This window comes from Sus scrofa, chromosome 15 (assembly GCF_054392235.1).
Source record: "Sus scrofa isolate SSC_HxYL_T2T_F1_AM1 chromosome 15, Sscrofa_HxYL_maternal_Yorkshire_Landrace_v2.0, whole genome shotgun sequence".
Taxonomy (NCBI): Eukaryota; Metazoa; Chordata; class Mammalia; order Artiodactyla; family Suidae; genus Sus; species Sus scrofa.
The window spans coordinates 145,276,644-145,302,648 of NC_139397.1; the positions used below are offsets into that span (position 1 = coordinate 145,276,644).

The 26,005-nt window shown below is 44.3% G+C and overlaps 2 protein-coding genes across 5 annotated transcripts in view; one reads left to right on the top strand and one right to left on the bottom strand.

Moving 5' to 3' along the window:
- TRIP12 (thyroid hormone receptor interactor 12) overlaps positions 1 to 322 on the bottom strand; it is a 152,575-nt gene extending 152,253 nt beyond the window's left edge. The window contains exon 1 of the mRNA XM_085000617.1: positions 239 to 322. The gene's annotated coding sequence lies outside the window, so the exon portion shown is untranslated. The remainder of the gene's footprint in view (positions 1 to 238) is intronic.
- The window catches only part of FBXO36 (F-box protein 36), an 89,845-nt gene that overhangs the window by 167 nt on the left and 63,673 nt on the right, over positions 1 to 26,005 (top strand). For 2 of the 4 annotated variants that reach the window (XR_014830219.1, XR_014830220.1), the window contains exon 2: positions 128 to 392. The exons of 1 other annotated variant lie outside the window; for it this stretch is intronic. Coding sequence is in view for 1 of the 3 variants with exons in the window: in XM_085000676.1 (XP_084856802.1) it covers positions 128 to 392; positions 13,833 to 13,942 (375 nt within the window). In the remaining 2 variants the exon portion in view is untranslated. Of the gene's footprint in view, positions 1 to 127; positions 393 to 13,832; positions 14,444 to 26,005 lie in introns of those variants that run through there. One more of the 4 variants, XM_085000676.1, reaches the window with a different exon arrangement.

The following is a 26,005-nucleotide window of genomic DNA, read 5'->3' on the forward strand; positions in this document are numbered from 1 at the left end:
TCTGCCCGCCCCAGAGGAGCCTGGAACGCGAGCCGCGCTAGGCCGAGAGCGACTGTGGCCAGCCGGAAGCGCCAGGTCCCAGCTCCGAGCCGGGAGATCACCCTCCTCACCGCGGCCTCCCCTGCAGGCCCGGCGGCCAGCGTGTCCCTTCCCAGCCCCAGCCCGCCTCGTACCCGGCGAGCCTTCTTCGCCTCCTCACAGCGCCGCCCGCTCCCTTCCTGCCACCTGGGGTTCCTACCTGCAGAGTTCCCTCCGCGCGAAACGGAAAGCAGGCGTCCCCGGCTTGCGTGCAGCCTCACCTCAGCGTGGGAAGAAGGGAAAGAAAGACTCATCCAAGTGTCCCAAGGAGGAGCCGGCAGGGGAGGGGAGAATGGGAAGATCTCTTTTCCAGGGTAGGATTTAATTCTGGGGAATCTCATTAAATCTTACTGTGGTGTTTACCTGTTACCAAGGCCGCATCAAAACTTGCTTATTTCTCGTAGGAATTAATCGTTAAGCGCTTTACCCTTACCTTTTTTGGAGCCCCTTCTATCCCATTGAAAGTGTGCGGGGGGTGGTACAAAAATGTTTCAGCTGCTCTGCGCGTCAGCCCCACCCATAATGACATCTGCTCCACAACAATAAGACCGGGGATTATGTTATCGCTAAAGTAACCATCGACCTATTTTTATGACTACTTTAGGTATTTAAGGTGGGCTTTGTGGATGATTTATTGTGCCCATGAAATGATCACATTGAACTGGGCCTCCACTGGGGACTCGTTTCTGATTCCTCCCTGAACTTACACCTGTCACCGAGATATTCGTGCACCTTGCACTCGAATAGATGGCATTCCTGTAAAATTAAATTTGGAACTTTGTAGATATCTGTTTTGGTGTATGTACTGAATATTTCACCAGTTTTTCCAAGAGCCCGTAAATAAAATAGACAATGAATTTTTATAGCCTCAGAAGCATCTTTTAAAATAGATTTTATTTTTATATCTGATTTGTAAATATTACAAGCATGATAACATTATAAGCATAATAGCCTGTCAAACTTAAATATTTAATTAACCGCTTTTTAAGAAAATTTTGCCCATTGAATTGGAATATCTTAAATGCCAAAATTTACCTTTTTTGGACATTTTAGGATGGCTGTTTTCTTTTGCTTTAAGATGTATGATCTTAGCAGTTCTGCACTTCTAGCGTGACTGATTGAAAGCAAGAGTTTACATATTCCGACTTTATTTTCTATTTTATCTACCTGAAGTAAGTTAAAATGTTCTAATTTGTATTTTAACAGCCTTTTCCCCAACTTGTCTTTAAAAATGGTTTTGTGTATTTCTTTTTCTTGAGGGTCTGGTGTTAGAAGTGTACTGTACTCTAGTGTTGTAAGCCTCAACAAGTTGAGTACTTCTTTACATTTTTATTTTGGAAAATTAACCATAGGAGTCCTCCTGGTATCAGTTTTCCTTCCCCAAGAATGTTTCTGTTGTTGATGTTCTTCAGACTTTGCTCCCTAGTCTAACTTGGGCTCATGCTTCCCTCTAACTACTCTATTTCATGAAATTTTTCCTGCCGCAACACCCCCCAAGTATTCTTAATTTTTTTTTTCTTTTTTGCTTAACACATCAAAAACTCTCTTATTTTAAGCCCTATTTTTTCTGTCAATTAATTATATCCTCTTCAAGTTCTGATCCATTTTTTCAAGCAAAGTATATCCCCTACAGTTCTACCAGTGAGAGTTAATCTCAAATCTAATTAATTCACTCTTAAAGTAAAATTTGTTGTAGAAAATAGTAAGCCAAAAAAATAGCCTTTTCAGCCGACCATCTTGAGAATATGCTATTTTCTAACCATAAGATAATTTTTCTGAGGAAACCAAACATCCAGTGAGAGATGATCTGACATAAATAAGTCCTAAAAGACTAGAATTACAGTGTGTTTTATAAAATGGACTTTTTCTGGAGGGACTTTCTAAAATTGATTCGTGTGTATTTTTTACTCTCCTTGTCTGCCTTTATTCTTTAAAATGTATATTATCCAAAATATGCTCCAGATTTGTATGAATCCTTCTTTCACTGTGAGTCCCTTTTTTATTCTTTTTCATTGTTTTTATTTTCATTGGCTTTAAATTCAAATAACTGCACATTTGACATGGGTTTAAAGGAAGATATATCTCTTATTAGTGTCATACCACCACTGCCATAGTCCAAAATATACAAACATTATACATTAGTACTTCCTTTGCCTTCTTGCTTCTGCAGTGACATTCAAATCATACTTGAGGCATTCCCAGTTGACAACTTGATGCCATGATTTTTATTCTTTCAAAGAAGGGACTTTCAGAATATAGCTTGAGGTCAATATAGCTTTATTCTCAAGTCTTATCTTTATAATGATGATCCAAAGACTTAGAAAAATCAGTGCACCACTTTCTAAATCAAAGAACTCAATTATTCTCACTTTAGTTTTAGTAGTGTATATTATACTGAGTTATAATTCTTTGAAAATAGGAGTTCCCGAAGGTGGCTCAGTGGTTAACGAATCCGACTAGGAACCATGAGGTTGAGGGTTCGACCCCAAGGCTTCGCTCAATTAGGGCCCAATTAGACCCCTAGTCCGGAAACTTAGCCCTAGAAAAGTCACAAAAAAAAGACCAAAAAAAATAATAATAATTATTTGAAAATAACAAATTCATATTAGTTAGGGCTGGAAGGAATCTTGAATATTATTTAAGCCAAGAGATTTTTTGCACACATAGCTTCTACGAAAGTCTTAAGTTGAATGAAGATCCTTCCTTTAATTTTTTTTTTTGCTTTTTAGGGCCGCACCCATGGCATATGGAAGTTCCCAGGCCTGAGGTTGAATGGGAGCTGCAGCTGCCCTCCTACACTACAACCACAGCAACGCTAGATCCAAGCCATGTCTACGACCTACACCACAGCTCACAGCAACACTGGATCCTTAACCCAGTGATCAAGGCCAGGGATTGAACTGCATCCTCATGGATCATAGTCAGGTTCCTTTTCGATGCACCACGACGGGAACTCTCCCTTCCCTTATTTTATTTTATTTTACTTTATTTTATTTTATTTTATTTTTGTCTTTTTGCCATTTCTTGGACCGCTCCCTCGGCATATGGAGGTTCCCAGGCTAGGGGTCTAATCAGAGCTGTAGCCACCAGCCTACGCCAGAGCCACAGCAACGCGGGATCCGAGCCGCGTCTGCAACCTACACCACAGCTCACGGCAACGCCGGATCGTTAACCCACTGAGCAAGGCCAAGGATCGAACCCGCAACCTCATGGTTCTTGGTCGGGTTGGTTAACCACTGCGCCACAACGGGAACTCCCCTTCCCTTCCCTTATTTTAATCAGCAACTTGTCATTTGCTGTGGGGATGCTAAATATAAGAAAATTCCTGCTTTCAAGGAATCTATCCTTCCTTCAATAAATAGAGCACCTTTTATATGCCAGGTACTGTTCTAGATTCAGAGAATCATCAGTGAACCAAAGTCCCTCCTTTCATGAAGCATATAATATGGTGGGGAGAATATAGTTAGTGACTTGGTATTTTTTGTGACCACACCCATGGCATGTAGAATTTTCCAGGCCAGGGATCGAACCCTTGCTAGAGCTATGATCCGAGCTGCTGCAGTGACAAGGCTGGATCCTTAACCCAGTGCACTGCAAGAGAACTGCATGACTTGATTTATATAAACACTCAAATGATTTAACTTTTTAAGTCCAAAGGAAATTCTTGAGCAATTGCCAAGTTAATGAATAGTGCAAACATTTTAAAATCTATGACTCCAAAGGAAGCAAATATCACTTTAGACTGTGAGGCCCAGGAGGGTACTGTTATAAGTATTTTATTCTGAAATTCTGTCTTGTTTACCCTCTTAAATAGAAGTATTGGAGTTCCTGTTGTAGATCAGCAGAAATGAACCTAGCTGGTATCCATGAGGACTCCAGTTCGAGCTCTGGCCTTGCTCAGTGGGTTAAGGATCCCTCGTTGCTGTGGCTGTGGTGTAGGCCGGCAACTGTAGCTCCAATTTGACGCCTAGCCTGGGAACTTCCATATGCCACACCTGTGGCCCTTAAAATAAATAAATAAATAAAAGTCATGCTTACAGTGGTCAGAACTGACTTAGGTTTAATGTGACAAACATTGGCAAACTTCTGGAAAGAGTAAGCATATGCTAAGCAGATGAGAGTTAGTAGATAGGGCCCCTTGCACCTAATAACACAGGTGGTTGCCCCAAGCATACCAGTATGTTATAGTCACTCCAACGGATGAAAGAAGAATGAATCAGAAATAGATTAGTCTTATTTTACCTATGTCATTAAATCCTACTCAAGGAGTTCCCACAGTGGATTAAAAATCCAACTGCAGCAGTTCAGGTCACAGTGAAAGCACAGGTTCAGTCCCTAGCCCAGGAACTTCTGTATGCCATCAGTGCAGCCATAAAGAAAAAAAAAAAAAAAAAAATCCTACTCAAAACTCCAAAAAAGATACCTGAAGCTAATGACTTCTGAAAAAAAAAAAAAAAAAATCCAAAAATGGAGTTCCCGTCATGGCTTAGCAGAAATGAATCTGACTAGTATCTCTGAGGAAGCAGGTTCAATCCCTGGCCTTGCTCAGTGGGTCGAGGATCCAGTGTTGCCATGAGCTGTGGTGTAGGTCGCAGATGCAGCTCGGATCTGTTGCTGCTGTGGCTGTGGTGTAGGCTGGCAGCTGCAGCTCCGATTCAACCTCTAATCTGGGAACCTCCATATGCCGCAAGTGCAGCCCTAAGAAAAAAACAAAAAAAAACCCCAGCTTTCCATGTAGTTCCCGTTGTGGCCCAGGGGAAACGAATCTGACTAGTATCCATGAGGATATGGGTTCAATCCCTGGCCTCGCTTAATGGGTTAGGGATCCCACACTGCTGTGAGCTGTGGTATAGGTCACAGCCAGGGGCTCAGATCCCAAGTTGCTGTGGCTGTGGTGTAGGCCGTAGGCCAGCAGCTCTGATTTGACCCCTAGCCTGGGAACCTCCATATGACACAATGCAGCCCTAAAAAGCAAAAAAAAAATCTTTCCGTAGAATATTACCCAATCTTTTGAAAAGATAAGATGAATCTCTTATATGTTCAGTAGACCAAATGAAATCTTAAGCAAGTTTTGGAGTTTAACGTAGTATTATGATCCCATTTTAAAAAGAACAACAGTTTTAGTTTATTTTAAATAAACGTTAGAGGAGAAAGCTAGTGATTGGCTGTTACAGATGGAGCTGTGGAGTGTTTTCACTTTCCCCATTACATATTTCTGAAAGATCTGAATTTTTATATCATAATATTTTTATAACCAGAGAAATGCAATCAAGATTCAAAATTTGAAATGTAAATGGATAACTCTTACTTTGAGGAGCTCCCCTTCTCTGTGTGCCACCAGCACCTGTTTCGCCAGTGCCACCTTTGAGCCACCTCCTACGCTAAATGATGGGCAGCATGGAGAACTGTGTCACCAGAGGTCCTGTTGTGTTTTTCTTTGAGGGGGGATGGGGGGATAATTTTAATTCTACAAGCTTAGAGCAGGTGCAAAGTGGGTTAATGGTTGCTTGTAAAATGTTAAGAAGGCTCTAGTGTTAAGAAACTCCTGACCTTACATTTCTGCTTTAGTTTTTGTTCTCATTGTTGGTAGTAATTACTTTTGAGAAACTAAAGGATTTCCCTCCCTTGCCTTGTTAGGTGTGAGATCAAACTAATGAACTTAATAAAAGAGCGATACAGAGAAAGAGAGAGGTGGAGAATAAATTACGGCAGAGGTGGTCTACTGAATAGATTTATTTGCCCTCTAGGAAAGCTTAAAGAACAGAATTTGTCAAGTAAATTGAAATCATATTAAATAGACACCAGTTTGCTCATTTGGGGAGCTGGATGGGGTGCAGTTAACTGGATATTATGATGGTATTTTTCTAGAGGACTCAGGAGCCCCTAAATTGTGCACTGCCTTAGCCCCCCCCCCCCACATAAAGTCCTCGAGAGTCACATACATGCAGAAGATAAAGCAGAGGAGAGCAAACAGGTTTGCCTCTGCTTATTCTTTCCTCATCCTTAGTGGAGCTTTCCCACTGATGGAGCTTCACAGCCATGATGCCTATTTTGCCCAGTGACCACCTGCCACAACCAAAACATTTCTATACAGAAAGAACAGCTGCTCTTGGAGTTCCCATCATGGCGCAGCAGAAGGGAATACCACTAGGAACCCTGAGGTTGCGGGTTCAATCCCTGGCCTCGCTCAGTGGGTTAAGGATCTGGCGTTTCCATGAGCTGTGGTGTAGGTCACAGACTCGGCTCGGATCCCAAGTTGTGGCTGTGGCGGGTAGACTGGCAGCTGTAGCTCGGATTCAGCCCCTAGCCTGGGAACCTCCATATGCCATGGGTGGGGCCCAAAAAAGCAAAAACAAACAAACAAACGAAAAAACACAAAAAACAAACAACAGCTACTCTTTTTAAAGTCCAAAGATCCACTGAATGCTTGCGTTCTCCTGTTTTCCTCTTCCCCGATGCATAAGGCCAGACTCACCCTTCTTCGCTGCGTGTTAGAACGTTCTGCTCAACCCTGCACAAGCCCTCAGCCAGGACTGTTTTGCTTTTCCCTCCTGTGCTTTCTGACAGCAGCACCTGCAATGAACATACCCTTCCCTGCCCTACAGGTTTGGCCAGATGTGCATGCCTCCTGCATTCTGCCTCTAACATTCGTCACAGCTGAGACTTTAGAAAAATGATCCCCAGCCTGTGACACTCCAGGACGTGCCCCATAAGTGTTGTGAAATCGCTTTCAGTCAAAAATGTTTAATTTTCTTAAGTGACCTGTGGCACTTTTCAGGGGAGAGGGATAAAGTAATACATACAAGGTGATGAAACTTTAAAAAATGACAGTATTCAGTACTTTATTATTCTAACCCAGTCATCAAATGGCTCCTGAAGCCTTCTTTCTAAAGTTTACAGGACAACCTGGTAGAGCTCCAGGATCATCTTTCCCAGGTAGATCGTTCATTCAGCATCTCTGAGTGCCTCCTCAATCCGGGCAGTTAATTTGGTCTCACCCTCCATTGACACAGATTTGCCTCCGAATTATATGGGGCAGTAGAGCACTTAATTGGGAGTCACTGAGTCATGGATCCTTTTCTTCTTCCTGCTAGTCTGCAATCTCTTGACCTGGGGCAAGACACTTAATTTGTCTGGGCCCCAATTGCCTCATCAACATAATAAGGTTACTAGTCTAAGAGATCACTAAGGTTTATTCCATCTCTGAAATGCTATTTCACGTGAAAGTAGAGTTTGACCCTGGAAAAAGCACTGAAATTTTTTTTTTAATGGAGTGTGCATTGCTAACGGTATTAGTAGCTGTATGACCGGGTAGAAGTCTCCACCTGCCTGAGGTTCCAACTCTTCATCTGTAAAATGAACAATTCAACCCTTGGCTACTTCACAAAAAACAGTGAAAACCAAAAAATATAAAAAGCACTCCAGGCCAGTGTTTCTCAAAGAGAGGTCGTGATCAAATAAGATGGGAAAATCCTGGGTTCAACACAATTCTATTTGCTTTTCTTCACCGAAATTTCTCAGAGGCTTTAAAAATCCTGCTGTGCAACCTGACTCTCCAAGAGGAAACTATAGCAGGAGCCGTTCCTACAGGTGTGTGGCTACCCGAACCCCTTTTCCTCTGAGCATCTCAGGATCTGAGGTTCGGGGGATGCCCTTTGGGAAGTACCCAGCAGTGTACCTGACATAGCAGCAAATGCTGAAGAAATGTTTTAAGTATTTATATTGCCCTGTTTTCTCCCAAAGCCAAATCAGTCAAACCTCACTCATCCGTGAAAATGGTTGTTGTAATTCATTAGTCATCTCACTGACTGTGTTGCGTTTTTTTGTGGGTTTTTTTTTTTTTTTGCATTTTAGGGTCGCACCTGAGGCATATGGAGGTTCCCATGCTAGGGGTCCAATTGGAGCTACAGCTGCCAGCCTACATCACAGCCACAGCAATGCCAGATCCGAGCTGTGTCTGTGACCTACACCACGGCTCATGGCAGTGCTGGATCCTTAACTCACTGAGCAAGGCCAGGGATCAAACCCGAAACCTCATGGTTCCTAGTCGGATTCGTTTCTGCTGTGCCACGTGGATTCGAACTCCACAACTGTATTTTTTAATTCATTATTACTATCAGCTTATGTTTCCTCGGAAACACCTATTGGTGTTTTGATTGGGATTGTAATGAATGTATAGATCTATTTATGGAGAATTGACATCTTTATAATATCAGGTTTCCAATCCACAAATATAGTATATCCTTAGAGTTTTTTAGATATGCTGTAATTTTGCTCAAAGATTTCATAGAATGTAGTAATCTAATATGTATATCTTGTTAGAATTCTAGGTGGTTGGCTTTTGTATTCTGTTGTAAGTTAAACTCCTTTTTACAATTATGTTTCAATCGAATCCCACTCTTGGGCATATATCCAGACAAAACTTTCCTTAAAAAAGACACATGCACCCGCATGTTTTGCAGCTCTATTCGCAATAGCAGAGACGTGGCAACAACCCAAATGTCCATGACAGACGATTGGATTAGGAAGATGTGGTATATATACACAATGAAATACTACTTAGCCATAAAAAAGAACAACATAAGGCCATTTGCAGTCACATGGATGCAACTAGAGACTCTCATACTGACTGAAAAAGTCAGAAAGACAAATATCATATGATATCACTTATAACTGGAATCTAATAGAAGGCACAAATGAACCTTTCCACAGAAAAGAAAATCATGGACTTGGAGAATAGACTTGTGGCTGCCTGGGGGGCGAGGGAGGGAGTGGGAGGGATTGGGAGCTTGGGGTTATTGAATGCAAACTATTGCTCTTGGAATGGATTTACAATAAGATCCTGCAGTGTAACATTGAGAACTATGTCTAGATACTTACATGGCAACAGAACAATGGGAGGAAAAAAAATGTATTCATGTATGTGTAACTTGGTCCCCATGCTGTACAGTGGAAAAAAAATTTTTTTAAATATTCAAAAAAAAAAAGAATGAACCGACATAAAAACCAAAAACTACAATTCAGAAAAGACAAAAAAATAAAAACACAATCGATTTTGCTTCTGGTAAATTTCCTTTCATCTAGTGATCTCACTAAGACCTAGTGATCTTATCAGTGGCCATAGATCCATTTCGTCCCTTAGCCCGGGAACCTCCACATGCCGTGGGCACAGTCCTAAAAAAGACAAAAAAAAAAAAAAAAATTTCCCAGTGATGAGAACTTTAGGACTCTTAACTTGAATGTGTAACACACACAGCAGTGTTGGTAGATTAATCAGGTTGTGCATTACATCCCTGATATTTATTTATCTCATAGCTGGAACTTTGTCCCTTTTGCCCACCTTCATCCATTTGCCCCTCCCTCCCAGTTCCCACCTACGGTCACCACAGATCTCATCTTTTTCTATAAGTTCATTTGGTTGTTTTGTTTTATTAGTCTTTTTAGGGCCGAACCCATGGCATGTGGAGGTTCCCAGGCTAGGGGTCGAACAAATTGGAGCTGTAGCCACTAGCCTATACCACAGCCACAGCCACGCCAGATCTGAGCCACATCTGCAGTCTACACCACAGCTCACAGCAGCACCGGATCCTTAACCCACTGAGCAAGGCCAGGGATCAAACCTGCATCCTCATGGATGCCAGTCAGATCCGTTTCTGCTTGGCCACAACGGGAACTCCTAAGTTCATTTGTTTTAAAATGTTTATTTATTTGTTTGTTTTTGGCCAAGCCGGTGGCATGTGCAAGTTCCCACCCCAGGAATCATACACAGGAGTGACAATGCCAGATCCTTAACCTGCTAAGCCACCAGAGAACTTCTGTTTGTTTCCTTTTTGCAGTAAAACTGACCTACAACACTGTGATACGCCACCATGCAAAGATAGAGCATTTTTATTGACTGAATTACTCGATACATGTTATCCCTGTGACTTTAGCTTTTTCTTTTTTTTTTTTTTTTTGTCTTTTTGTCTATTCTAGGGCATCTTCCGTGGCATATGGAGGTTCCCAGGCTAGGGGTCAAATCGGAGCTGTAGCCGCTGGCCACAGCCACAGCCACAGCAACACAAGATCCGAGCCGAGTCTGCAACCTACACCACAGCTCATGGCAACGCCAGATCCTTAACCCACTGAGCAAGGCCAGGGATCGAACCCACAACCTCATGGTTCCTAGTGGGATTCGTTAACCACTGAGCCATGACGAGAACTCTGACTTTAGTTATTTTTGTAACTGAAAACTTGTACTTCTCAATTTCTCTCACCTATTTCATTCATCTCCCCCACCCCCACCCCCCACCTCTGGCAACTACCTCTTTTGTTCTCTTATATCTATTACTCTGTTTTGATATAGTTGTTCATTTGTTTTTCTGACCCTCCGAATAAGTAAAATCGTTCAGTATTTGTCTTTTCTCTGTCCGACTTATTTCACTTAGCATAATACCCTCTGGTCTGCCCATGTTGACACAAATGGCAAGATTTCATTCACTTATGATTAATGTACCATTGAATATATAGACCACATCTTCTTTATCCATTCATCTGATGTTGGACACTTAAGTGGCTTCCATCTCTTGGCTATTGTGAATAATGCGGTGAACATACGGCGTGCGTGTATCTTTTCAAATTAGTGTTTTTGCTTTCTTCGGAAAAACACCCAGAAGCAGAATTGCTCGGTCATATGTTACTTCTATTTTTAATTTTTTGAGGAACCCGCATCCGTTTTCCATAGTGACTGCAACAGTTTACACTCCCACCGACAGGGCGGGAGGGCCTCGCCAGCACTTGTTATGTGTTGTCCTTTCTATAATAGCCATTCTGACAGATGTGAGATGATAGCTCATTCTGGTTTTGATTTGCATTTTCCTGATGAGTGATGCTGAACATCTTTTCATATGTCTCTTGACCATCATCAGCTTGTCTTTGGGGAAATGTCTCTTCGGGTCCCCTGCCCATCGTTTTTTATTTGTTTTTGTTGTTGAGTTGTATCCTTTTTTTGTTTATTTTGTATATTAACCTGTTATCAGATATAGTTTTGTAAATATCATCTCCCATTCAGTAGGCAGCCTCTTAGTTTTTGTTTTTGTTTTCTAATTTTTAGGGCTGCACCCTCAGCATATGGAAGTTCCCAGACTAGGGGTCAAATCAAAGCTGTAGCCACGGGCCTACACCACAGCCACAGCAACGCCAGATCCAAGCCACATCTGCGACCTACACCACAGCTCACAGCAACATCAGATCCTTAACCTGCTGAGTAAGTCCAGGGATCGAACCCACATCCTCATGGATACTAATCTGGTTACCACAGAGCCACAGTGGGAACTCCCAGCCTTTTAGTTTTGTTGACAGATTCCTATGCAAAATTGTTTTATTTTTTTTATTTATTTTTTTTTATTTTTTATTTTTTTGTCTTTTTTGTTGTTGTTGTTGTTATTGTTGCTATTTCTTGGGCCGCTCCCGCGGCATATGGAGGTTCCCAGGCTAGGGGTTGAATCGGAGCTGTAGCCACCGGCCTTCGCCAGAGCCACAGCAATGTGGGATCCGAGCCGCATCTGCAACCTACACCACAGCTCATGGCAACGCCAGATCGTTAACCCACTGAGCAAGGGCAGGGACCGAACCCGCAACCTCATGGTTCCTAGTCGGATTCGTTAACCACTGCGCCACGACGGGAACTCCTGCAAAATTGTTTTAGTTTCATGTAGTCCTGTTTGTTTATTTTTGGTTTTGTTTCCCTTGACTGAGGAGACAGATCCAAAAAAAAAAAATTGCCAAAGAATGTACTGCCCAGAATTTATCATTCTTTTACCCTTTCTGATACATTCATGTCATCTGTGAATAATGACATATTTCTTCCTTTCTAATCTTCATGCCTCCTTTACCCCTGCCTTATTGCATTGGCTAAGACTGCCACTAAAATGTTGAAGACAAATGACACCAGGCATTCCTCTCTGGTTCCTGGACTTAGGAGAAAGACTTTCAATATTTCACAGTAAAGTATGATGTTTTCTATAAGCTTTTGAAACTCAGATTGACCGTATTTCCTTTTATTTCAAGTTTGCTCAAAATTTCTATTTTAATTAGATAGTGAATTTTATTTTATTTTTTATTCTTATTTTTTAATTTTTATGGCCACACCCACAGCATTTGGAAGTTCCCAGGTCGAGCCTCCACAGCAACCTGATTTTTAACCCACTGCACCACAGCAGGAATTCCAGATAGCGAATTTTATTTTTCAAAAAAACAGGCAAGGGAGTTCCCATTGTTACTCAGTGATAATGAACCCGACTCGTATCCATGAGGATGCTGTTTGATCCTTGGCCTCCCTCAGTGGGTTAAAGGATCTGACATTGCCATGCACTGTGGTGTAAGTGGCAGAGGCAGTTTGGATTCCAAGTTGCCGTGGCTGTGGTGTAGGCCGGCAGCTGCAGCTCTGATTCAACCCCTAGCCTGGAAGCTTCATGCCGCGGGTGTGGACCTAAAAAGACAAAAAAGAAAAAAAAAGACTTGATTCAGCCAGTGAGTAGTTTTCAAATTGCTCTTTGGAGGTTCCACATGCATTTTTATCCAAATCTCCTCTTTGGGAATATTTTTCACTAATTTAAAACTTGGAATACAAAAGAAATGCCTACATTCTCGCCTGGTTTATATACCAAGTTTTAGCACTTTAACTTGTGCTTCCAAAATCTAGAGGAATGTGTTTAGGTTCAGGCCACAGCCAAAAGCATCTGTCATCGCTGTAAACACAGTAGACTGTCTTACAAACGTATCATTGTTCGGGAAGAAGGAGCTCAGACCAGCCCTCTGGATTCTTGCCCGTACAAGGCAGGTATAATCAGAGCAAAGGAAGCCTGCAAATCCGAAGCTCGATGCACAAGCCCTGCACAGAATCTTCACACACCGAGAGGTCACAAAAACACGTTAATCATCTTGGGGTAGTAACTCCAAGCTAAAGAAGATCTTAACACATAGTAATTTCCAATGCTTTTTGTCCAAATTTGGCATTTGTGATAAGGAGACAAGAATTTAGTACAGAATTGTTCATTGTTTGCCTCTGAAAACGAAAGTCTTTACTCACATTTTTTTGGATTTTCTGGATCCTTGAATTGAAGAGCACATACTCTAAAATCAGCCACTGTAAATTAAAAAAAAAAAAAAATGATTTCAGGGGCATTCCCATCGTAGCACAGTGGTTAACGAATCTGACTAGGAACCATGAGGTTGTGGGTTCGATCCCTGGCCTTGGTCAGTGGGTTAAGGATCTGGTGTTGCCATGAGCTGTGGTGTAGGTTGCAGATGCAGCTCAGATCTCGAGTTGCTGTGCCTGTGGCATAGGCCTGCAGCAACAGCTCCGATTCAACCCCTAGCCTGGGAACATCCATATGCGGTGGGTGTGGCCCTAGAAAAGACAAAAAAAATCAAATCAAATGAAATAAAGAATGATTTCAGTAATTCCTGTTGTGGCTCAGCGGTAACAAACCTGACTAGTATTCGTGAAGATGCGGGTTCAATCCCTGGCCTTGCTCAGTAGGTTAAGGATCCGGTGTTGCTGTGAGCTGTGGTGCAGGTTGAAGACGTCGCTTGGATCCCCTGTGGCTGTGGCCGTGGCCGTGGTGTAGGCCAGCAGCTGCAGCTCCAATTCGACCCCTAGGCTAGGAACTTCCGTATGTTGCACAGGCAGCCTTTAAAAAAAAAAAAGGCAAAAAGGAAAAAAATTTCAGTTCATTCATTCAACAAATATTTGAGTGCCTTCTGTTTACCAGGTGTTACTGGGAGCTGTGCCAAGCCTGAAGGATACAATAGGGTGCAAAAGTTCATGTACTCTGCCCTCATGGAGCTGGATACTGAACAAATAAACCTACAAGCCAGTTAAGACGTCAAGCAAACAAGATGTCAACCCTGGTAAGTATTGTCCAGGAGAGACACCGAAGTGCTCGAGCATGTGACCGGACCCGGGATCCCCGAAGAAGTTTGATCTCCGACCTTCGAGACTGGGTGAATGGCAAGATGGTTGGTGCAGACACTGCGGAGAGCAGGGCGCTGAGGTCCACACCAGCTTCAAGCTTTGTCCGATCCTGAGAAGCAGAAGCCATCAGTTCTTAAAGAGAAGGAAGCGGCTGGCTTACTCTATCCCAGTGATTGTGAGACAGGTTTTTTTTGCATCTTAATAGCGCCGAAATCAAAGGTTAATTAGCATTTTTTTCTTTCTGAGCTGTACGTAAAATACTGAAAGAACTTACAGTTGGTGGCGTATTAGAGTTGATGAAAGATGGTAATCAGGAAATGATCACTCTGGATGTCACGTGGAGGACAGACATATGATTATCTGCACGGACTGGGATTTTCCTTACATTATAATAAAATGCAGACATTGACGACTGCTGCTGAGTAACAGTAATATTCATTTTCACCTATATCTCACTGCCTAATTTCAAAGATCTCTTTTCATCAGAATAGTTTCTTTGTTCTCAGTAACTTGATATAAATAAATATTATTAATCTGAACTGGAGTTTCCGTCGTGGCTGAGCGGTTAACGAACCTGACTGGCATCCATGAGGACATAGGTTCGATCCCTGGCCTCGTTCAGTGGGTTAAGGATCCGGTGTTGCCGAGAGCTGTGGTGTAGGTCACAGACACGGCTCGGATCTGGTGTTGCTGTGGCTGTGACGTAATCCGGCAGCTGTAGCTCCGATTTGACCCCTATCTTGGGAACCTCCATATGCTGCGGGTGCAGCCCTAAAAAGAAAAAAAAAGAAAAAAAAATGGAGATGGGGAGAGAGATAAATCAGGAGTTGGGATTAACAGTATACACTACTATATGTAAAATAGCTAAACAAAAATAGGTAAAAAAGGAGTTCCCGTTGTGGTGCAGGGGAAACGAATTCAGCTAGTATCCATGAGGGTGTGGATTTGATCTCTGGCCTTACTCAGTGGGTCAGGGATCCGGTGTCCCTGTGGCTGTGGCATCGGCTGGCAGCTACACCTCCATTTCTCCCCCTAGTCTGGGAACCTCCATATGCCTCTTGTGCAGCCTTAAAAAGAAAAAAAAAAAGAAGAACCTATGGGGTAGTTGGGCACAATTTTAGTGCTTGTGCGTTTTTCTACTCTATTGAATTTATTTTTCCCCATTAATAGACCTTATTTAAGCAGTGACTAAAGAATCTTAAAAGAAATGAATTAAAAATTATTCCACAGGAGTTCCCGTCACGGCTCAGTGGTTAACGAATCCAACTAAGAACCATGAGGATGCAGGTTTGATCCCCGGCCTTGCTTGGTGGGTTAAGGATCTGGCGTTGCAGGGAGCTGTGGTGTAGGTCGAAGATGTGGCTCGGATCTGGCGTGGCTGTGGCTCTGGCGTAGGCCGGCAACTACAGCTCCAATTAGACTGCTAGCCTGGGAACCTCCATATGCCGTGGGAGCGGCCCTAGAAAAGGCAAAAAGACAAAAAGAAAATAATTTTATATATATATATATATACACACACATATATATATATATATATATACATTCCATAATATTACCTCTGCATACTGATTTTTTTTTTTACCTTTTTTCTATTTTGGAGGGAAGGTAGTGACACCAAGACTGCTTTATTAATAGCATGACTAAGAACATTCAATGAGTACATAAAGACATAGCAGACATCCTCATCAGCTTATTCACAGCAGTGTCATATGCCTTTCCCATAAGGACCCTACATTTGGGAGTAATTCTGCTGAAATAGGTGTGCCTCTAATTTGTGGAGAAACTGGCTGCACAATCCATGGATCTGTTATGGGTCAATTGTGTTCTTGCTAAAATAGATACACTGAAGTTAGGTCCCATTACCTCAAGCAGTGATCTTATTTAGAAATAGGATTATTGCAGATGATCTAGTCCCCATTAATAGAACTTATTTAAGCGGTGACTAAAGAATCTTTAAAGAAACGAATTAAAAATTATTCTAGTTAAGAGGGTGGATGCCATCCAACATGACGTCTTTATAAGAAGACAGAGGAAGGAGTTCCCTGACGACTTAGCAGTTAAGGATCTGATGTCACTGCCGTGGTGCAGTTCCATCTCAAGCCCTGGCCCAGGAACTTGTGCATGCCACGGGTGGGCAAAAAAACAAAAACAGGACAGCCATGCAAAACAGACACAGAAGACAAGGTCATGACCAGGGCAGAACGGGAGGCAACCAGGAATGCCAAAGATTGTCTGGAGTTCCCGTCGTGGCGCAGTGGTTAACGAATCCAACTAGGAACCATGAGATTGCGGTTTCGATCCCTGGCCTTGCTCAGTGGGTTGAGGATCCGGCATTGCCGTGAGCTGTGGTGTAGGTTGCAGACGCGGCTCGGATCCCGCGTTGCTGTGCCTCTGGCACAGGCCGACGGCTACAGCTCTGATTCGTCCCCTAGCCTGGGAACCTCCATATGCCTGCTGCAGGGGCGGCCCAAGAAATGACAAAAAGACAAAAAAAAAAAAAAAAAAAAAAGATATTCAGCAAACCACAGGAGCTAGGAAGAGGCAGGGAAGGATACCTCTACAGGCTGCAGAGGGAGCACGGCCTTAACAACGCTGTGATTTCAGACTTCTGACCTCCAGAACTGTGAGACAATACGTTTCTCTTGTCTTTTTATTTTTTATTTATTTTTTTTTTTTGAGCCACAATGGGAACTCCCACACTTTTCTATTTCTCTTTAAGTTCCCTGCAGCTAACTGACCATATCCCTTTCAGTGTCTTAGTTCAAAATTTCAAGAGAAGGCTTATCTTTTCACTCTAGGCCACATGGGTCACATGATTGCAGGTTAGCCGGTAGAGCCACTGGCCTAGAGACACGTGTCCATCTTGGTCCAATTAACTATGGCAAGGGAGGGCCAGGGGACTGCATCCTGCAGATGGTGATTCAGGTGGGGCTGGAACCAGGTGTGCAATGACTGATGCATCCAGACAACTACACTTTCCCACTGACCCATTTGTATGACTCAAGTAAGGGGCCATGAATATCCTCATACACTGTATTGGTGTCCTAGGACTGTTATAACAAATTACCTCAAACTGGGTGGCTTAAGACAAGAGAAACGTGGAGTTCCCGCAATATCCACAAGGATGTGGCTTCAATCCCTGGCCTCACTCGGTGGACTAGGGATCCAGCATTGCCAGGAGATGCCGCATAGGTTGAAGACGCAACCTGGATCCCGAGTTGCTGTGGTTGTGGTGTAGACCAACAGCTGCAGCTCAGATTCAACCCCTAGCCTGGGAACTTCCGTATGTCCCACATGTGGCCCTAAAAAGAAAAAGAAAAAAAAGAAAAGAAGGAAAGGTGTACTGCTGGCTCAGCTTGTTAAGGATCTGGCATTGTCACTGCTGAAGCTCTGAGTACTACCGTGGCTTGGATTCGGTCCCCAGCCTGGGAACTTCCACGTGCTGTGGGCAAGATCAAAAAACAAAGAAAGGTGAAGAGGCCATTCTTAACTGTAGGCAACTCGCCAAAAGAACAGAATAAAAGACACCCAGAGAAGAAGAGAGACGACCATGGATGGATGTGGTGGCACAGGGGAGGGTGCAGGGAGCTTGGCTTTTGGGGCGTGGCTGAGTTGGCAAGTTGCCTCTCTGCGATCATTCTCACATTTTAGTAAAGAACTCAGCTTTTGGAGTTCCCGTCGTGGCGCAGTGGTTAACGAATCCGACTAGGAACCATGAGGTTGCGGGTTTGGTCCCTGCCCTTGCTCAGTGGGTTAACGATCCGGCGTTGCCCTGAGCTGTGGTGTAGGTTGCAGACGCGGCTCGGATCCTGTGTTGCTGTGGCTCTGGCGTAGGCCGGTGGCTACAGCTCCGATTCGACCCCTAGCCTGGGAACCTCCATATGCCGCAGAAGCGGCCCAAAGAAATAGCAAAAAAAATAAAAAAATAAAAAAAAATAAAAATAAAAAAGAACTCAGCTTTTAGTTGGGCTTAAAGCTGCCCAGCCTGGAGTTCCCATCGTGGCTCAGAGGTTAACAAATCTGACTCGCATCCGTGAGGATGCAGGTTGATCCCTGGCCTTGCTCAGTGGGTTAAGGATCCAGCGTTGCCATGAGCTGTGGTGTAGGTTGCAGACTCAGCTCAGATCTGGTGTTGCTGTGGCTGTGGCGGAGGCCAGCAGCTACAGCTCTGATTAGACTCCTAGCCTGGGAACCTCCATATGCCGTGAGCGTGGCCCTAAAAAGAATAAAAAACAAAACTGCCCAGCCTAAAAGGCTGCGGGACCCACAGTCCTGGAAAGGAGCTATGACCTTGACACAAAGTATTCAGGACTTAGAGGTGGGGTAGGGGCAGGGAGCAGAGAGGGTGTGGCCCCCGGACCAGCCAGGTGGGGAGGGGCTACGGCTCCAGGCTGGCTTCCCCGAAAGCAGGAGTGGGTCTCACCAGCCCTTCTGCTGCAGGACGTGACCGCTCCGTCTCCCTCTCTGCGCCTGAGTCTCTGTGTCCTTCTGCTTATGCTACCCCTGCCAGGCCCCCTGTTCTGTGCTTCCAGTCCCAGGCCTGCAATTCCTTTTCCTCCAGAGAGAGAAGCTCATGTTTGCATTCAGACCCCTGTTCCCTGTTGGGGAAGTTTTTCCCACCAGACGTCCTCAGTGGCCCATTGAACCTGCGTATTGCCTGTTCTTGGAGTTAAGAGCTGATTCTTTTTATTATTATTGTTGTTGTTTTTGAGGGGGACCACAGTGTGCAGTGGCTTGATGTGGGATCTCAGTTCCCAGACCAGGGATTGAACCTGGGCCAGAGTGGTGAAAGTGCCGCGTCCTAACCTAGACCACAAGAGAACTCCCTAAAAGCTGATATGTTGGCGTTTCCGTCATGGCTCTGTGGAAACGAATCTGACTAGCATCCATGAGAACGCAGGTTCGATCCCTGGCCTCCCTCAGTGGGTTAAGGATCAGGCGTTGAGCTGTGGGGTAAGTCGCAGACGCGGCTCGGATCTGGTGTTGCTGTGGTGTAGGCCGGCAGCTACAGTTCTGAGTAGACCCCTAGCCTGAGACCCTCCATATGCCTCAAGTGTGGCCCTAAAAAGACAAAAAATAATAAATAAGTAAAAGCTGAGAGGTTTGCCACTAGCATCTGTCTCCCTTCTTGTGGTAACAGTGCTCAGCTTGTCCTCAGAAAAATCATACTTCCCTCAGTCTCACTGCACATGGTTGAATAGCTGGACCCATCATTGGCAATGGCCAGTAGGATTTCGAGAACCCAATGTAAGCCATTAGATGCTGAGACTGCGGAGAAAGAAGCACTCCTCCCACCTCCATGCGGAGCTCTAGTGACATGAGCCTGGAGCTGCCAGCAGTCATCTTTTTTTTTTTTTTTTTTTCCTGTGTGTGTTTTATTATTATTATTATTATTATTATTACTCAAATGAATTTATCACATCTATATTAGTATAATGATCATCACAGTCCAATTTCACAGGATTTCCATCCCACAACCCAAGCACATCCCCCACCCCCCAAAATGTCTCCTTTGGAGACCATAAGTTTTTCCAAGTCTGTGAGTCAGCAACTGTTCTGCAAAGAAGTTCAGTCTGTCCTTTTTTCAGATTCCACATGTCAGTGAAAGCTTTTGATGTTGGTGTCTCATTGTGTGGCTGACTTCACTCAGCATAATAATTTCTAGGTGCATCCATGTTGCTAAAAATGCCGGTATTTCATTCCTTTTAATGGCCGCGTAATATTCCATTGTGTATATGTACCACATCTTCCTGATCCACTCCTCTGTCGATGGACATTTAGGTTGTTTCCATGTCTTGGCTATTGAAAAAAGTGCTGCAAGCAGCCATCTTGTCACCACCAGGGTCAACCTGCTGTGGGTGCAGCCAGCACACAGGAAGGAGCAGCCAAGAGGTGAAAGAGAGACAGGTCTTTGCGGTGCCATTTGCAGCTTCTGGAGCCAGCTGGGCCTATGGCTACGTAAGCCAGTGAGGGTCTCTTTTTTGCTCAAACGAGGCTTAGAGGGGTTTACATCGTCGAAAACTGAAAACATCCTAACTGGTCCAGATAGATGGTCACCTTGGTCCAATTGGCAGTGGCTGGCGGGGGCAAGCCAGAGGTTACCTGCAGAACAAATTCCAAGAGGGTCAGCCGCAGATATCGGAGCTGGGGGTGAGCCAGGCATTTGGCAGCTCAGCGTCTCCAACATGAATAAGAATGTGCGAGGCAAAGTCAGGTGGCTATTGTTATAAGTAAAAAAAAAAAATTAGCAGTCTTGAAAAGCACATGCGTAGATGTGTGAAGCATTCATGAACCTCGGCCGCTGGGAACTTTGCTGGGCCACTGTGGCTGTGTACTTGAGCCCAGGCAAGTTGCTGATGTGGACGGCCCCTAAGATTGCTTGGTGAAAACTTTGTGAGGTTCTGTACCTTGGGTAAAGTTGCCTGATGCAGAGTAGCATGTGTTTGCTGAGTTAAATTCCTCCCACTCCCCTTTCTCAAAAACCGATCTCATATGCTCCCCACCAGGGACCAGCTATGTTTGAGGAGTGAAAGCACAATCAAAACTAAAGCTAGCAGGAGTTCCCATTGTGGCTCAGCATGTTAAGAACTTGACTCGTGGAGTTCCCGTCGGGGCTCAGTGGTTAATGAATCTGACTAGGAACCATGAGGTTGTGGGTTCGATCCCTGGCCTGGCTCAGTGGGTTAACGATCCGGTCTTGCCGTGAGCTGCAGTGTAGGTTGCAGATGCGGCTCGGATCCTGCGTTGCTGTGGCTCTGGTGTAGGCCGGTGGCTACAGATCCGATTGGACCCCTAGCCTGGGAATCTCCATATGCCGCAGGAGCGGCCCAAGAAATAGCAAAAAGACAAAAAAACAAAAACAACAAAAAAAAAACTTGTCTCACATCCATGAGGATGCAGGTTTGATCCCCGGCCTTGCTTGGTGGGTTAAGGATCTGGTGTTGCCATGAGCTGTGGCATAGATCGCAGACACCGCTTGGATCCTATGTTGCTGTGGCTGTGGTGTAGGCCAGCAGCTGTAGCTCCGATGCAACCCCTAGCCTGAGAACTTCCGTATGCCACGAGTGCTGCCCAAAAAAGTGGCTCGCAGGGGAGGATTTTACAGATTTAAGGATTTATAAACTATAGTTTGAAATAGGTTTAGACGGTCAAGTTCATTGCTTTTTAAAGGAAAATCACTGAAGGCAGAAGTAAGGGTGAGCATGTTTTATTACTGTTCTATTTTAGATGAGAAGTAGTGAGCAATTTTAGCCAAGCCATAAACTGGGGGGAGGGAGAAGGGTGGGAGGAATTGTTGAGACGGGGCAGAGAGGGGACAGGAGGACAGCTGTGTGGTCCAGGAGAGTTTGTAAACGGTAACCGGTACTATTAATTTGGCGTAGTAGTTACACATATGGATTCTCTGGAGTTCCCTGGTGGCCTCTTGGTTAAGGATCTGGCAGTTGTCACTGCTATGGCAGTTCAGTCCCTGGCCCAGGAATTTCCACATGTTGTGGACATGGCCAATAAATAAATAAATAAACAAAAACAAACAAATAAATAACGAACACGAACACATGGATTCTATAAGCAGACTCCACCGTTTTGTAGTGGTTGAACTGTGGGCAAGTCACTACCTCCTGCCTCAGCTTGTTCAACTGAAAAATGGGTCTTAATGACACCCCAAAGACGGAGAAGCAAGCTAAGGATGGGCCACTCTCCCTTCTGAGAAGGACCACATTCTGTCTATGGAATGTGTATCTCTCTAAATAAACTGAGGTGAAACTTGCTTTCACCTTAAAAAGAAAAAAAAAAAAAAAAGAAGGAAACAAGGACAACAAAAGCAGCTGTGTTAAGGGCTATATGTACTTATCGCTATTATTATTATTGATGAGGTTTTGATTGGAAGTGGAGAGATTTAGTAGTAGAACAGTACTCATTACTTTTTAAGTCAATGAAAAAGGAGTTCTGGGAGTTCCTCCCGTCATGGCTCAGTAGAAACTAATCTGACTAGCATCCCTGAGGACACAGGTTCAATCCCTGCCCCTGCTCAGTAAATTGGGGATCTGGTGTTGCCGTGAGCTGTGGTGTAGGTCACAGATGAGACTTGGGTCCCTCGTTGCTGTGGCTGTGGTGTAGGCCTCGGCTTCAGGTTCGATTCTACACCTAGCCTGGGAATCTCCATATGCCACGGGAGTGGCCCAAAGAAATAGCAAACAGGCAAAAAAAAAAAAAAAAAAAAAAAGGATCCAGAGTTGCTATGGCTGTGGTGTAGTCTGGCAGCTGTAGCTTCAATTCGACCCCTGGCCTGGGAACTGCCATATGTCACAGGTGCGGCCCTTAAGAAAAAAAATCAATTAATCATCATCACCATTATTTTTTATTAAAAAATGCCTGTATGCCTTTTTTTGGTCCAATTGTAAATAAATATACCATTGTCCTATTAAAGAAAAAAAAAAAGAGAGAAAGAAAGAAAAAAAAATCAAAACACCACAAAACAAGGTTCTATATGGATCAGTTGAAAATATGAGCAGAGGCTCGTAGGAACCTGCCCTGTGTTTCCTCCAGGGCAGTAATCAGTGATTTGGTATTTGCTAATTCATTGTTGCCAGGGACTTTGTAGAGCCTAACAACTGTGAACGACAGACTCAGCTGCACACACACACACACACACACACACACACTCACTCTCTCTCTTCAGAATATTTGGTGTTCCATTGCACTCACAGGATAGTGATCTACACAATCTGGTCCCATTTCTTACTTAAATTGTCTCCTAATACTCTTGGCCACAACGTCCCTCTTCCAACCAAATTGCCAATTTTTTTTTCTGCCCTCCTGCCTCCTTCCACCTCTGCTGGGGTCCAATCCCCAGGACAGGCGCTTGACCGAGGCCTGGCCAATCATTAACCCGCCTGCCTCCAGGACAGGTGTGGATAGTGACACAGACTGGACCAATACACTCATTCTCTTGGGATTGTTCACCCCCAATCACAGAGGGCTCGTTTCTCCTTCCTCTGAGAATCCGCAGACGGGATGTCGTAGGCTTAGACTTTCTGGCCGCCAGGTCCCCCACATCTGCAGTGGAAGATAATGAGGCCAACAACAGCGAGAGATAGAAAGAAAGAAAAAGAGCTGCTAATCTGGTGCTGTCATTTTGCACCCCTGGATCGTGTCATGCCGGAGGCCAGCCCCACCACTGTCTTTGCAAGTCATATAACCCAACGCAATTGCATTCTTACTTAAACGACTCAGGATTGAGTTTCTGTCTCTTGAGTGTCTTGAGACAAGCAGTCATGAATAATACACCCAGGCCTTTCTGATCTAGCTGGGCTGTGCTCTTAGATTCTGCTCCAAGTCACGCTTTTCTCTCCAACTTGAATTTCTTGGTGTGCAAGAGCGAGTGTACCTGGATTCCCTTCAATATATCCTCTCTAAACCTTAAGATATTTCCATTCAAGATTATTTTGTTTTGTTTTGTTTGCTTTGTTTTTTTTAGGGCCACACCTGCAGCCTATGGAAGTTCCCAACCTAGGGGTCGAATCAGAGCTGCAGCTTCCAGCCTATACCCCAGCTCATGGTAACTCTGGATCCCTAACCCAGTGAGCAGGGCCAGGGATCGAACCCGCATCCTCATGGATACTAGTTGGGTTCATTACGGCTGAGCCACAACAGGAACTCCTCAAGACTATTATTGTTTGGGGGAGAGAGTAAAAGAGGAAACAAGGAATTGAGAAGATGAAAAGGAAGTGAAAGAGGAGTAGAAATTTTGCAGTGCAGGGTGGGAGTAGGGAGGCAGAGGAAGGTAGCCGAGGGCTTAGAACTGCCACGATGCAGGTGGGTGTGGCCAGGCGTCAGTGCGCTAAGGTGTCTGTGAGCTAAGCCTTTGCAACCTTATTTATGGAGGTTATTTACCTATCCTCAGGACACAGCCTCTCTGCAATTCGTGCAGCACGGCCTCGGTCCTTCTGTCTTGGCTTACGCTACCCCTCCACCTGAAACACCGTTTTCCCCATTTTGCTTAGTTATCCATCCTATTCTCAGGTCTCCTTTCTTCTCTGCCAGGAATCCCTTAACCTGGCCTTTTTCAGGAATTAGTTTGAGAAAAGAGCTTGAGAAATAATGTCAAATGTAGGTTACCCCCCAGTTTTCCATTTTAAGCATCCACATGACTCTGGGTAGTGGCAGCCAGCAGCATGGAGCCCTCAAAGCCAAAATAAATGAACATTTGAATAAGCAACAAGACGCGAAGAAAACCTCTCTTGACATGATTGCCAACAAGGCAACATCAATTTCTCAGCATCTTATTGAGACTGATGGGAGAAAGAAAATTTCTTTTCTAGCAAACAAGGGATGGTGAGTGGAAATTAGCCTTTATGAACATAAGCTATGTAGACTCAGGGCTGCAAAAGCCTAAGTCTGCTTTCACATCACTCGTGGTTGTGAATCCAGCTCTTAGCACAATGCTGAGCACACAGTGGGGGATTTGGTAAATATTTATTGAATTAAAAAATACTGGAGTTCCCTCATGGCTCAGCAGGTTAAGGATCTGGTGTTGTCACTGCAGTAGCTCGGGGCACAGCTGTGGCTAGGGTTCAGTCCCTGGCCTCAGAACAAACAAAAACCCCAAAGAATAGATGTTTCCAGGCAAAGAATTCTAGGAAGAGGATGTATCTTAGCAAAGGCATAGATTTAGGATACTATGGTTGTGAAACTACAAGCGATATGTTAAAACCTGGGGTGTAGCTCAGTGGAAGGGAACTTGACCAGTATCAATGAGGATGTGGGTTTGATCCCTGGCCCTGCTTGGTGGGGTAAGGGTCCGGCGTTGCCATGAGCTGCAGTGTAGTTCACAGATGTGGCTGTGATCTGGCGTCGCTGTGGCTGTGGTGTAGGCTGGCAGCTGCAGCTCCGAATCGACCCCTAACTTGGAAACTAGGCATATGGCCCTAAAAAAAAAAAAAAAAAGAGGGTTTTACATGAGATGATACTGAAGGTCACCATCTGGGGGGACCTTTATGCCACACCCAAGGATTTTGGCCATGCAGATCCTTTAAAGGGTTTTATACGCACATTTAAAAATCACATTCTCATTCGTATTTTAGTACGAAGGCTTTGGCTGCCATGCTGGGTATAGCCTGGTTCAAGGGTAAAAGTGGAGAACCCTCTTAAGAGATTCTTGTCTTGATCCTCAAGCGCACAGTGGAGATGAAGGGGATGCCAAGAGTTGTTAAGAAAGTAAAATTAGCAGGATTTGGTTTCAGAGTCTATGTTTCATGATGATAGAGACCTGAGAGTCTAGAATGACTCAACTAGTGCCACCAAAATAAAGCATATGCAGGAAGAGGAGTAGGTAGGTTTGTAAGAGATGATGAGGAGAATAATTTTTTTTTTGGTCTTTTTGCCTTTTCTAGGGCCACTCCCGTGGCATATGGAGGTTGCCAGGCTAGAGGGTCTAATCAGAGCTGTAGCCGCTGACCACAGCAACGTGGGATCTGAGCCGTGTCTGCGACCTACACCATAGCTCCCAGCAACGCCGGATCCTTAACTCACTGAGCAAGGCCAGGGATTGAACCCACAACCTCATGGTTCCTAGTCGAATTCATTAACCGCTGCGCCACGACGGGAACTCCCCTGACTCAGCATCATTTAAAGCTGTGGCTGACATTACCTAGAGGGAGGAGAGAAGTCAGCTAAGGACCCAGCTTTAATCCTGAAGCCCGAGTCAAGGCAAAGGAATACTTGTGACCCTACATTTGCATCTTCTTGCTTTTGGGAGAGAAAAGTATACATCACTGATACAAGTGGCATAAACTACACAGATTATTTGAGGATTGGGTTCAATGTTTTATTTTTCATTAATGAAATGCATTTGCTCTGGGAATGGTCTGGCAGAATGAAGTTGGTAAAGGGTTGGGAAATGGCTCCCCTTGTGTGATGCTGACAGGCATGCAAATGAGTACGTCCTTCCTCTGGCAGAAACCATTGGTT